This window comes from Scaptodrosophila lebanonensis, unplaced genomic scaffold (assembly GCF_003285725.1).
Source record: "Scaptodrosophila lebanonensis strain 11010-0011.00,11010-0021.00 unplaced genomic scaffold, SlebRS2 tig00000001-arrow-pilon, whole genome shotgun sequence".
Taxonomy (NCBI): Eukaryota; Metazoa; Arthropoda; class Insecta; order Diptera; family Drosophilidae; genus Scaptodrosophila; species Scaptodrosophila lebanonensis.
This window is the reverse complement of record NW_022060529.1, coordinates 20520910-20535279: the sequence shown is the minus strand read 5'-3', so window position 1 is coordinate 20535279 and position 14370 is coordinate 20520910. Positions and strand designations below refer to the sequence as shown.

The 14370-nt window shown below is 37.2% G+C and overlaps 1 protein-coding gene across 3 annotated transcripts; it reads right to left on the bottom strand.

Moving 5' to 3' along the window:
- Window positions 1–1509: 1509 nt before the first annotated feature.
- On the bottom strand, window positions 1510–14063 carry LOC115619956 (high mobility group protein Z). 3 transcript variants are annotated; one of them, XM_030512985.1, is made up of 3 exons: window positions 13907–14063; window positions 1881–2102; window positions 1510–1811 (listed from the first exon to the last, which is right to left on the bottom strand). In XM_030512985.1, the coding sequence occupies exons 2-3, from the start codon at window positions 2031–2033 to the stop codon at window positions 1629–1631; spliced, it is 336 nt and encodes a 111-aa protein (XP_030368845.1). In that variant the 5' UTR covers window positions 2034–2102; window positions 13907–14063; the 3' UTR covers window positions 1510–1628. The 3 variants fall into 3 exon arrangements, with proteins under 3 accessions (XP_030368845.1, XP_030368846.1, XP_030368844.1); XM_030512986.1 differs by lacking the exon at window positions 13907–14063 and adding an exon at window positions 11266–11448; XM_030512984.1 differs by lacking the exon at window positions 13907–14063 and adding an exon at window positions 11276–11447.
- Window positions 14064–14370: the final 307 nt, after the last annotated feature.

The window sequence follows — 14370 nt, the reverse complement described above, 5'->3', positions numbered from 1 at the left end:
TAATTCGTATCTCTCATATATACATATACAATAGCTGACATGTTAAGCTTGTGATCAAACGCGTTACTTGTATGGTGAGAGCGGCAGGCCGATTTGGAGTAATAATAAAATAACATTTTTGTTAATTTACAAATAGTAAACACCCAGTTTTTATAAAAATAATGGTAAGATACATTTGCACGCTATTCAGTTGACCACTATTGTTCATAAAAACCACTGCATTGTTGTCCGAATTAACGATCAGATAAATAATGAAAGACGCAAGCTCGTACGCAACTTTTCTAAAGGGGGGCCAAAAAAATTAAATTCCCCCTCCCCACCTGCCTCCCCTGCCACGCGCTGCTTAAACCTTGGAAAGAAGTAACAATTTTAAAGTGCAAGTAATTTAACTTTGTAAAATATCATGGTTTTATTTTAAACAGTACTCTCTGATGCTTGGTTTTAAATCCCCCCGACCACACAAAATGACGCCCACCTCCATGCCCGCCTATTACTCGACTGTTACACACAACTCGAATTGATACATGAAAAAAGCCTTTGTTTTATTCATCAAATCTTTTTAATATTAAAGATTTTTTAGAATATTGCTGTGTAAATATAGAGTCGGAGTATAATAATAATGGTTGGAACATCTTTTCCCACTCAATATGTAAGTATGTGTTCTCTATAAAATTTCCAAGAACTCAATCATGTGAGTCGACATTAGTTTTGAAAAAAAAGATTGTGTATATAAATTGTTTTTGTATTTTTATATAATTTTTAAATATTTTCGATCAGCTCTACATTTACAATTACATACATATTTGTAAGGTTTTATATTGAATCTGCTCTTATTTGTTAAATTTGTAGATATATTTAAATGTTTGTATATATAACTTGTTGAATTCTTGATTTAAATTTTTTATTTGGTGAAAAGTTGTTGTTCTCTTTAACGAATGAATCGACAATTGGCTACATATTAAAGAAAAAATTCTCATCATACTCGTAATTGTTTATCATTCGCTAACAACATTTTTACACGATCAACTACATTCAAAGTTAAAAATTGCGAAGTTTGTGTTTTATATTATATTTTTATTAACGCACTCTATACACAAACATTTACATTAGATTGTATGACCAAACATTTTCATTTATTTTATATGTCTAAACATAATTGTAAAGGTTAAAGTGCACAGTGCCAGAACTGGACGAATCGAGAGTAGAAACTTTAATTTATGACTTAAATGGAATCGAAAAATCGAAAATAAGCGACTATGTAGAATGCCTAAATGGCCGCTATACTTGTAGTATATATAACGAGCCTCGCGGATAAAAATAATTGAACATACACACTTCCATACATACAAACCTAAGCAAGAAAAAAACAGAAAAGTTGCTATTTTATGTTTGTGTCACTGTAATTTATATAATTTGTAACTTATTTTATGGTTTGTTTTTATGCTTTTTAGTGCATAATTGAAGGTTTTAAGGGTTTTTCTCTTTGTTTTACGATGTATTTTGTTTTTGTTTTTGTTTTTGTTTTGTTTTTTTGTGGGTTTTTCATTTTGTTTTATGTCACTTAGAAAATTACATTAATAAAATGTGTGTTTAAAACTTATACGAGAATCGGCGCATGGACGCCACATTTACTCGCTCTCATCCTCCTCATCCTCCTCGGATGACTCTTTCTTCTTAACCTTCTTGGCGGGCTTGGCGGCAACCTTCTTTCGCTTCTTGGGTGCACCGGAGTCTGTGCCACCGTTTGCCTCGTACTCCTTTACCGCCTTATTGTAGTCCTCCTTCATTTTGATGGCTTTCTGTTCCCACTCCTGCAAGAAGAAGGCAAAAGGTATTGCGTTACAACTTAGTTAGACGTTGCAAGTGCCACTGTTACTCACCGTCTTGTCTTTCAAGCCACGCCACAGCTCACCGCCTCGCTTGGCAATGTCCGTGACCTTGCTACCGGGATTTTCCTTTTTAATTTGTTCGCGGTTCTCGTTGAGCCACAGCATGTAAGCAGAAAGTGGACGCTTCGGACGTTCCCCGCTCATGGTTGCTTAAGTTCTTGCGCTTTTCTTCTTCGAAAGTTACAAAAAAGTTCTACAGACAGGGCTTATTTGCTGTAACGAGAGAAAATATGCAAAACACTTATAAATTTCAATTCTTTCGAAACGACTAAACTAAATATTCATTTCAAATTAAAGCGCTCCCGAAAGTTAAATTATGATGCTGGCGATAGCAAGAAACTTGAACTTTGACAAGGGAATGTGTCTTCTAACCCAACTAGGAGTGCCAACCAACAACCCACTTATTTATACATTATTATTAATGATATATTATTTATATGCTTTGCATAAATATGCCTCTACCTATGCAAATGAATGCCATTAAATATTCATAATTGCATTGGCAACATAATTGAATATTGGCGAACATTGTGTTGACAACTGTACGCATTCCATGTACACAAAGGCACTCAAACATACATACAGACATACATACATATGTATGTATATAAAGTATATCAATAATGCAATTTTTGATTGTATCCACACATGCACATACTTTTGTGTGTGCGCGAATTTACAGTAAAATATCTTTAATTAGGCCCCGAAACTCTATTGCTATTCAGATAGTTTCTTTATTCTGTACTGCAAGAATTTTCGCCTATTCAAAATGAAAAATCATTTTTCATTAATTAGGAAAACAGAAAGACCTTTTTAAAATTGATATGACTTTATATTTCAATTACAAACAAACTCGGGAGTAGAAAGTTATTCAGCGTTTTATTTGACGGTACAAAAATCGATCTGGTTTTGGTTTAATACGTCCTAAAAATTAAACTTTTCAAACATGAAATGCTTTAAAAATTTTCCATATAAACTGCTTTAAACCATCTAGAAAGAAAGCCAGAGTTGTTCTAATTTTAAAAAATTCAGGCCTGATAATTGTAATCTGATTTATCAGCTATTGGCTAGTTTTATTTGCTGGGTATGTTCAAAAACTTTTTCAAATTTTATTGTTAAGAAGAACACTTAAATATAAAAGTCCACCAAAATTGCAAAAATAAGTTACTCGAATTTTTTAAGCTTATTAATGCTTCACATCAATTTTATTAATGGTTGCTTCAGTAATTCTCAAAGAGCCTTATTTTCAATTCTGCATTAAATAGAGATATTACTGTACACTATATGTATATACTGTACATATTTATATTTTCATATGCTTGGTTGTGTGTTCAAGTAAATAGGTAAAATATTTGTATTATGAAAATGCGGGCTGACTTTTGAGTGGTTTGAGTACTGTAGCATGAGCATATGTACTGTGCTTATATATACTTGTATTTATGTGGTTGCAATATGGATTAACTCTGTATGTACATATATACATAATAGTATATGCACAAATGGCCGCGCAGTTTATGTGGCCATTAACCTTCATGAAATCCCATAAATACTTGTACTTGGTATACAAGTGAAGAAACTTTTTGGGGAGCTACAATACTTGCAGTCAGCCAACAGTGTGATGGCAGCCCTGGCAAAAGGAGTGCTATACGCCAATGGCGGACCCAATGCACTTGACCCAAATTAAGAAGAGAGCAAAACATGACGAGACAACGGGACGTCGTTGGTGACGACAGCAACGAGGAGGATGATGGCCACCAAAGCAACGTGAATTGGGTTAACAAACGACGAGCCTGGCTAGAACAATATGAGACAACAACAATAAATCAAATCAGACTGCAGATATAAAGCCAACAAAACAGAACAGACGTTGCCAGCTCTAGGATGCAGGCAGACAGACAGGCAGTGGGCAGGAGGTTAAGGAATCGGTCCCACAGACACGCTAACCTAGACACACACACACACACACACGCACGTGCGTGCCTATTCACTGCCTCAGAGGATACGTGCGAGTACATATATCCATCATATACTCGTATACGTCGGTCAGTAAAGTCAATGTGTCCGTCTGCAATGGACGTTAAATACTCGCAATTGGTGGGCAGGAAAAAGATGGCAGAAGGAGGTGGAAGAGTGCATGCTGTGAAGATGTGATAATGAACAGGCAACATACATTTGATGGCCATAAACGCCTTGGCTTATACAACACGCGCCCATAAACAGTTAGCAACCGCCAACAAAACCACATACTTGTATATGTATGTACATATACTCGTATGTATATTCGTTTGTGTGCGTGTGTGTGTGTGTGTGAGCAACGGTGGCCAAGCAACACGAAAATGGCGGCAAATGTTGCTAGTTTCACGCGCAATGCAGCAAATTGCCTTCCTCCGCTCCCCTCTCACCCAACGCATTGCTCGACATCGAAAGCTGGCAGTTGCCGACAGCATACGAGCCAACACGTGATATGCCCCTACCGTCACACCACACGCCATCCAGCCATCCAGCCAGCCAGCCAGCTTCGTGGTTACGCATGGTGGAGCTCCCGCAGGCATCGAACGCCCACTTTCCTTACACATATACATACATATATCATTGGCAGGATATATGGAAGAAAATGCCACCTAGAAAATCGAAAGCGAAACACACACTGTGTCGCATCAGCTCTATGGACATGCTTATGGATCCCTGGTGTGTTTGGGTGGGTGTTCGAAAGGATAGCAGCTCACTGGAGCTAGTCACGTTGTTACAAATTTTTCTTCTATTTTTGTGTACCAATGATGATGATGTTGATGGGTTAATGTTGTTAGCCATTTCATTGAACAGGCCGTAAAATATTTATAGCACTACGCAATGACTTAACCCTTTAATGTCCTTACTTGTAGTACTGGCTCTTATTGGGCTATTTTAAAATACCATTATATGTAATATAAATAACATGGGAGTTGTGACGAAAGCAATCTGGATTTAAATATGTGGCTGAATAATAAACACTCAATAGTGCTACTATTTTATTGCTCTTTTACTTTAATTGAAATGAAAAATAAAATTCAGAAACTAAATCAGAAAAGTTAATCAGTAATATTATAAGCAATAGCTTCACAAATACCATTCAAGCAACTTATATTTTGACCCCTGTATATGATACAGTGTCGCATAATTCAATATACATATAATATTACACATACGCAGTGTTGTGCCAAAAGTCGGCAGATTCAGCACTCATATAGACACAATTCTATATAATAGGCGAGCGGGGGGGGAGACAACTATTATTACATGGAATATTAAATAAGGAGCAGCGCTTTCCAGTGAGGATATAAAATTTTAAAGAGGCCATCGCCACCATGTCAACGCCAGTGGGCTGAAACAAAGTACATATATGCCTACACACACATACTTATACACATATGTAAATATATATATATATATATATGTGTGTGTTTATATATAGGCGCCTAAAAAGGCTGATTGCACCGACAAAGGCGTAAAATTGCTGTCAACGCTTATCTCTTTCTCGTTGTGCGTTTGTTCCTGTGTGTTTATACCATTTTTAATGGCAACATCAGCGTTGACGTCGCTGCCGGCGTCAGTTTCGACGTCAACGCCAACGTCGGCAGCTCTGCCCAGCGGTTGTTGTTGGCAAACGCAGTGCTCAGGAACACAAAGCAACACAACGAATCGACCGAACAAACTAACCAACCACCCAGCCAACTACGAAAACCGAGCTTGTGCGCAGAACCAGCATTTTAGGGTAGATACTTTTACAGGGATTTGCGCAGTGGATGCCAACGAGACATGGCCGAATACTTCAGCGTCGACAGCGACGGAAACTGCGACTGCAACAGCAACAGCGACGAGAAGACAAACAATATGGCAATATTGCTGCAAAATCTAGATACATACTTACATGTATGTACAAAATACTTGTATGTGTGTGCGTGCAGACAAATTAGGGCTGTAAAACAAGGGTTAATATATGTAATTGTACCCTAATATTTTCTATTAAATACTAACTCTACGTGTTTCAAAACATTTACATGTACGAGTACATACATACAAGTAGATTAAAATATGCACCAAATTGATTTTTTCCTGCCATAAATTTCCTGTCGATAAATTAATAAAAGTCAAAAAGATAATAATACAGATTTCATATAAAAGCATGGTATTGCCACAGGAATCTATCAAATATGGGGGATTTAAACTATACAAATATAACAAATTTACGGGCACACAACGTTTTTAAAAACAATAAGTTTCACTTAATGTCTACATATATTGAAAAAACTCTACTGATAAACTGTACTGTATTTACGTCTTTAAAAGCATTAACTTTTAATTCGTCAAAGTTCTAGTTTTCAATCATATTTTTAATACGACGAGCAAATAATATTTTCTATCATGTTTAATAAAAATATGAATTCCGAGCAGTTTTTTGAATTTCCTGTTTTCCAAAAATGTAAGAAATATTTTTCCTGCTTTTTACAACCATTAACTTTACAAAATTGAAATAAATAATTCTGGTTAGTGTTTGTTCAATTTGAAAGAATTTAAATTTTCGTTGAATATTTGTTCCTAAGCATGAATAAATAAAATGAAATGTAATAAGCAATTATTACATATTTATCAAATCGATTTATTTTCATTTACATTAGCAAAATGTGCTGTCACACACATTACAATGCACAGCACTATAGATAAGAATTTCTCGGAATAAGCCCGCAAATCTGTTGAAAATCATACACTTGAACAATGTGTGCGTTTTGAACACAAAAGCTTTCTCAAAGAAAGAAGACAGGAAAAAACAAACAAACATATTACAAAGCTCACAATGTGAAGATCGTCAAATCACAACAACAACAACTACACATAGCGACAGCAATAAGCGCAATGTCAACAATCACTACGATAATAGTGACGGATAGTCGGACAAGCAGACAGCCCAGTAAATGAACGAGTCACGACAGTCCCAAAGCAAGAAGAGAGAGCACTGTGTAGCAGTCGGCAGAGGCAGCAAAATCAGCGCCGGCGCCAAAACTCAGCGTACTCGACCTGTCAGCACTTAACGAAGCGTCAGGTTAATGATCGTTTTGAGAACGCATGCCAACCTGTTCTCATTTCCGATTTCGCTCCCATTATGTGAAATTGGTGCATTTGTCCAGTTTCTAAAAAACAATTCGACTATTCAATCGTAAACTGAGCTTTTGAACTCAAAGACAAACGTTTTTGGAAATTGATATCAATTCCACCAAGAATATAAGTGCCACGGCAAAAGCTTTCCACAGAGTCTACTTGTATGCAAGTGTGCTCGGAACTTGCACGCTCTCACTGCCGCTCAGCAACGTACGATTCTTTCACGTATGTATGTACGGGTATGTACATATGTATGTAATGTAGAAAACTTTTGGCGCCAATTTAGTCCCCCATTGGAGCTCACCGCGCGCGAAATGTTAACGCGCGCGAAATACGAAACAAGCAAAACAAATAAGACGCGGAAGTCATCGGCTAGAAGAAAAATACGAGACAGAACAGTCATAGTCAGGTCATAAGTACATACATATGTATGTATGTATGTATGTACGTATGTATGGGTGTTGCTTAAGCTTGTTTATATCAAATAGCGTAACTACTTGTTGCTCTAATCTATTCCCAAACAAGCAAAGGAAGACTAACAAATGAAAAACGGACAAAATATTTTTCCAAAAGAAATTAATCAAACAAAGATCCGTCTAGTGTTTTTATTTACTGACTTATTTAGAATTGGCAGTCGCGTGTGTGCACGTGGAATCAAATTAATATTATTTAAATTGTACAGCTGATTACAAATTATGAATTTGTGATTAGCCCCTATTGTTGGTTCAATACTTCAATTAGCTGTCATCTGTGCCAGACTCCAGACTTTTAATACCATTATAGCGAAAAGTGTAATCGAACTAACTCCAAGTGTTTTGTAAAATCTTAACAATTTGTCATTCAAAAGTCAGCTATTGCCAGTTGGAGTGTTTTAAGCCGAATGCTTAAAGTGACAGTGTTGCTGCTGTTTAAAGAAGTTAAAAGTTATTTGATGTTTTCTAAAGGTTACATATTCTCGATTATTGAATATCTTATATACATATATTTTCACAGCGATGTTTTTAATATTTTTTGATATTCTACTCTCCATGTCAGCCGAAGAAAAGACAATCAATGTCCCAGTACTGTTTTAAAGACAAGTTTCTGTATTTTTTTATACCCTGTACCCGTAGGGTAAAAAGGGTATATTAGGTTTGTGCAAAGTATGTAACATACAGAAGGAAGCATCTCCGACCCCATAAAGTATATATATTCTTGATCAGCATGACGAGAGAAATCGATCTAGACATGTCCGTCCGTCTGTCCGTCCGTCTGGATGAACGCAAGGATCTCGGAAACTATAAAAGCTGGAATAACCAAAGTTGGCATCCAGATTCTCCTAGGTCCGAGTAAGGACGAGTTTATTTTATTTTTTTTAATTTTCCCCCCCTTCCCCCGCTACAGAATTTCGTCAATAGCGTCCACATTTCAAATGCTACCTAAACCAAACTTTGCACACATAATTTATATATAATTGTCTATTGTTGTTCAATTTTATTCAATTCGGTCAATTCTAAGAAAAGTTATTAGCAAAACAAATTCTTGCCAGTACAACCCCCTAAACTGCAGCAACAAGTTCGCTCTTCTTCTTCCTCTTTTTGCTGCTGCTATGGGCGCATATAACTCAGTGACGCAAGTTTACCTGGGTACAGGGTATTACACTGTCGGGCTTGCAGGACTGTAGCGTTCTCTCTTGTTAAACGTATCGCTCTATTTGTAGTGCTGTGATACGTCTAAGTTTTTTGCAAATAATTCAAGCAATCGTTGTTAAAAGCATTTACATAATGAAAATATAGTTACGTAGCGTGGTTTAGTTCCGAGCTTTTTGTTATAAATAATCGATTTTACTTAGCTATATTTGAGACCCTGTTCCGAGTTATAGCACAATAAAACCCAGATATCTTATCATTTTGTCACATGTTCAAATTGTGTCAACAGGCTCCCTCTTGGGGATGAATGAAGTGTGCGTGTTTTTTAATGAGAACACTAAAGAAAAACACTTAAAGAACTTTTAACATTTACTTTAAGAACAAATAAAATATTTCCGATGCTCTTCATTGAACTATTAATACCAATAAAAATCAATTTAAAAATCAAACAAGTTTTTTCCGGTGGAACGGAAAAAAGAAAATGCACTTCGAATAAAACTTAAAAAGCAATTGAAAACCTTTTTACTAAATCTCCAACAAGAATTACTATTTCTTGTTTACCAAAAACAAGATTTTAAATGATTTGAACACGTGATATTAATAAGTTACACACATACATATTTGTATTATGTATACAGCTTATTTATCTTTGCAAACTGAGACTTTTTTTTTTGAGTGGCCGGCATGCATCGCAGCCTCATGTCCAAATAAAGTTGTAAATAAAGCTATAGCTATTGGTATACTACACCACAATTTACGTTCTGAAATTGAAGCTATTCAAAAATAAACAACTGAAACGTGACCATTGGCTATTGCTGAGACTTCGTTTTAGCCATAAGCGTAGGCCCAAGCATGTGAAGTGCTTTTGATGCAATTTTTGTCAAGCGTTTTCAATGCGCCTAAGTTGGCGAACTTAACTCTTACATTGAACAAATGTAGAGGTATTACTTGTAGTTATTATCAAAGGTACAAGGTAAGTACATATGTCTATGTAGAAATGATGTTTTACAAAACTTAAGCAATTTTAAAAACACATAGAAATAGCTGCCGAAAGGTTGATGTCCTCTCAGTTAATTAATTTTTCGGATTGTTACTTTCCTCACATAAAAGAGTCACAGGATTTAAACTTCAAAAAATCCAACTCAGTGTTCCCCCCCTGCGTACGCCCTTGTATTTTAAATATATGTACTATACATATTTTTATGTATACTCATACGTTCAATATTTGAAATCATTGACTAATTGAAACCGTCGAAATTTCGGCTAAAATTTTCTGCGGAAACTGACAAATTTGTTTTGGATAAATTGGGGCTTTACCGTTTTCAGAGTAGGTCGGCATATTTCACAAGAGCGGTTCTTTTTGCTATTTTAAAAGTTGCCCTTTAGCAATAACATTGTGCTCAGCTCTCTGGAATAATTTTTATTTAGCCACTAGATATTATTTGGTCTGAGTAAAATGAAATATGTTTCTATCAGAATTTGTTGGGTTATATTTCTTTATTGTAAATTATAGCTCATACACAATTTAACATAAAATGTCAGAATTTCTTGGGTTATATTTCTTTCTCTATATGATTTGTACACTTTGTTCCCTCGATTATTCTCCAAATGTTCTTTGAGAATCCTTAATAAACATAATATAGAGTTTCCAAATTGTTGTCATGGATAACAACAGTCTTGCTAATTTATGTTTCAAAATTTCCCGACCAGCCTACTTTCCCCTTTTACTAGGTGGACTTGCACGGTAGATGAAAAACAAAAACATCTTGTACAACAATGGATTTGGAACATAAAACGCATTGTGAAGGATGTACGATGCATGAGGATTTGTTGAGTGCCAAATGCCAAGAATATGTCGAGAGACATTCCATTGGTTGTGGACTATTTGTCGCAATTAGCCAAAGGTTTCTTCTTCTGGCCGGCGTCGCAGAAATTAGCGACAGGTGGGTGGAACGTACCCGGCAACGCAGCCAAAACAATGACTGAAATCGAAAACGAAATGCAAAACAGGCGACGCAGTTACTTGCTACGTTTGATGGTGCACCATCGTATTAATTACAGTCATGGCTACCAATATTGGCACATATGTATGTACGTATAAGTTATAGATCTAAGAATAATAAACTTGAATTATCGCTAATAGAACTTGCAAGAATAATATTTGGATAAACAAGTGTTTATACAATTAAATTAAACCTCAGGAATTATTATTATTTGTTTTTAATGCTAAAATCATTTCACCTTTACTCTAGATTATTTTAATAATTTGTTAATTAAATCACTTTTGTGACAACATCATCTCATTTCAATATAATCAATTAAATCTATTTCACAACCAACAAATTAATTAGCGATATATATGTATGTTCTTTTATACGGAAATCAGTTGGCAATTCAAATAATTTAAATGATGTTGCTTTGTATAACAATTGACCTGTCAATCATAAATCGAACATCAACTAATATGCCTCAGTGGACCATTTTAAATAAAGGCTGTATTACTTATACGCCGCTCACTGTCCTGCCATCCAATACCTCGAAGTGCTCAGAACAAAATGTAGCTAGCCACACATACGAGCATGTAAGTCAAGTTACCAATGAAAATATCTACGTACATGTACGTACTTTGATTTCCTCAACGTTGGCTGAACGAACAGTTTAGTTGAATTCACTTTTGGCCGCTCTGTGCCCGAGCTGGTCGAACTGCTGCTTTGGGTGTATGGTATGGCAGCAGAAAATTGCCTCTGTCTCGGCACTGAAACTGAACTGAAACCGAACAAAATGTACTGCGGCGCAACGGCCATAGAAAACTGAAACTGAACTGAAATTCAACTGAAGCAGCTGTACCAAGCGAAAAGCCAAAGGCAGAAGCGAAATACACACGCAGCGCTCAGTCGAACAACCTACGTAGTACATACATACATACATACATATATACGTACGTACATACGTACATACGAGCGAGTGAGCAACGAGACCATCAAAATACACAAGCAGGCAGGCAGGCAGGCAAGCGGCCGCACAGCACACAGCAGCAAAAGTATCAGAGAGTCGAACAATCCAACCGATACAGAGACATAGACAGCGAAGAGGCAACGGGAGAGCGGGCGGCTGGCAATGGCGGGTAGACGGCGAGGCCGGGCCGGGCCGGGCCCGCCACAACCACAGCAGAACGTGTAGTGGGCACAGTGGTGGCAAAACGCGTGTACACAGCTGCTTGCACTTGTGTGAAGAAAAGAATTTGCGTTTTCACGGTGGCTGCACAGTGGCGGCTCAGAAAACTAGTCCACCATCATCTAAGTTGCATGTACAATTTGGCTCTGCATCTTAACAATGATGGCGCAGAATATGGTGACAGGTATATAATTATAATTTATTCATGATGATAGGAATTGGTTTATCTCAAATATTAAAACTAATCACAACTATTCACTATATATACATATAATGTAAAAGTACATTCAGAATATCAAAAAGGTAGTTATTTGTATTAACAAAATGTTATCTTAATTTTCAAACAATTATATTTAAAGAAGCAAAAATAATAGTAACGACGAGTTGAAAATAATTCAATATAAATGACTAATAATAATGAACATTTGTACAATTTTAAAGCTAGATATTTGGAAAGAATTGAAATACGTCAATTTTGAATACATGGAGCCAAGGCCAAGAGAGTCTTTCGCCAAACACTTTTAATGGACAGTTATAACTAAAAATCACCGTCATGTTTATGTTAAACAAAAAATTTAAAATAAATGCGAAAAAAAATTCATGAGATCTTGGAATTGAATATTTAATTATGGAATACTTTTTAATTTGAAATATTATGGAATACTTTTTAAAATACTAATTTCATTATTTCATTTCATTGTTGCGAACGCTTCCAACAACTTTGACAACGATGTAAAATAATTGGTGTGGGACAGGGTAGAGCGTGCTTTGGCGTCAACACATTTAATGTTTGACTATTTTTGCCGCGACTGTACCTCGCTGCTCATTGCTGCTCACCCATATGAAAGCGTGTGGAGCGAGCGTAAGCGCTCTGTAGCTTTGTGCGAACGAAATGCCAGTAGCATTTGCCGCGGCGCCGCTGCCGTCACTGCCATAGACGTTGTCGTCGTCGTCGCCGACGCCATCACACTCGTCACATATAACCACAATGAGCGCCTCAAACCGTTGCAGACCCTCTCCCCCCTCTCCAACAGCGAAAAACCCCTCCTAGCCACCCCGCACACCTAAACCGACAAGCCGACCGACCGTCCAACAGGCCAACACTAACTACATACATGCCATACAACTGTACCAACATATGCATAGTACACCCCTCTCTGACCCCCTGACCCCCTTCCCCTCTACGGAAACAACCGCCCATCGCCCCCTCCCCCCCCCCCCCTCCCTCAAACTTTCACGTTAAGGCTCTCACCCCCCTCCCACTCAGAAACAACCGTGACTATTGAAGACAAACCGCCCGCTACCGTCCCTAATGAAACGCGTCATCAATCAACAAATTTACAACTTCACAAAAAACAAAAAAAAAACAAAAATAATTTTCAATTAAATACCTATAAAGGTATGCAGATACCTAAAAGTTATTCATTTTCTTCAATTTGCCGTTCAATTAATTTATTTATTCCTTTTAATAATCATATTTAAACGTTAAACATACACTCGTTTTTGATTTTTTTTCTTTACCCCTTGCTATTGAATAATCAACAATTTTACTTATTATTGTACTAGTAGTAGTAGTTGTTGTTGTTGTTGTTGTATTTGTTGTTATTAGTGCTTACATGACCCCCGGCCATGCGCCCATATGACAATATTGAAACATATTCGCCATCCAGTACATGACCACGTAGCGCCTAGACAGTGTATATACTTGTATTTTCAAAAAATAACCGTCAATTATTCGCGCGCGCCCTCCATTCAAAATTTCATTTCAATATCGTTGCCTGCCGAGCGCCACAATATGAGCACCAAGCCAGAGCAGAGCAGAACAGAGCCAGCAAGGCAGAGGCAGTCGGCAGCCATGTTTGTATGGCCAACGAGTCAACCAGCCAGCCAGCCAGCCAGCCAGCCAGCCAGCTAGGCAGCCATATACTTTTGCTTGATACGAGAAACCCACGCCGCAAATTGGGTCGTTTAGTTTATTTAGAAAATTTTATATAATAAATCGCCACGAATGCGTAGCTTTTTGCAAAAATAAACTAATTTAATATATGCTAAATCGATTGTAGTGAGACACTTTTCACTCACCCGTATGAAAATTCGGTGTAATTTGCTATTTAATTGCCGCACTACAGCCACACACAAAATTTTTACACTACAGTTTGTTCACTTTATAAATTTTCTTCTACTAAAAACCCAAGTCAGTTTTGTTCAGCGCTTTTGCCTTCAGTGGAATATCAAATACACAGAACGAATGCACGAAGCAGCAACCAGCAAAGGCCCAAGCACCAGGCAGCCAACAGTTCAGAGTCAGCAGCTACAGCTACAGAGCTCTCTATACGACGCAAACGCAGGCAGCAGTACCCCAGTACGTGAAAAGTATCTGTATCTGTGTTCGTTCGTAGTACATTCGTTGGTTCGCTTCTACGCTTGTACGCTTGTTCGTTCGTTGGTTCGTTCGTTGCCCGTTGGCTGTTGGCTGGCTTGCTATGGCTGGCTATGGCTGTGGCAGTGGCCGTTGTGTGTGCGAGTGCGAGGCCGAGGCAGAGGCA

Excerpts from the sequence above, each read along its gene's own strand:
- LOC115619956 (XM_030512985.1), bottom strand. The coding sequence starts at position 2,033 with ATGAGCGGGGAACGTCCGAAGCGTCCACTTTCTGCTTACATGCTGTGG. Across the intron at positions 1,812-1,880 it reads GTGGCTTGAAAGACAAGACG|GAGTGGGAACAGAAAGCCAT; the intron begins GTGAGTAACAGT and ends TTCTTCTTGCAG.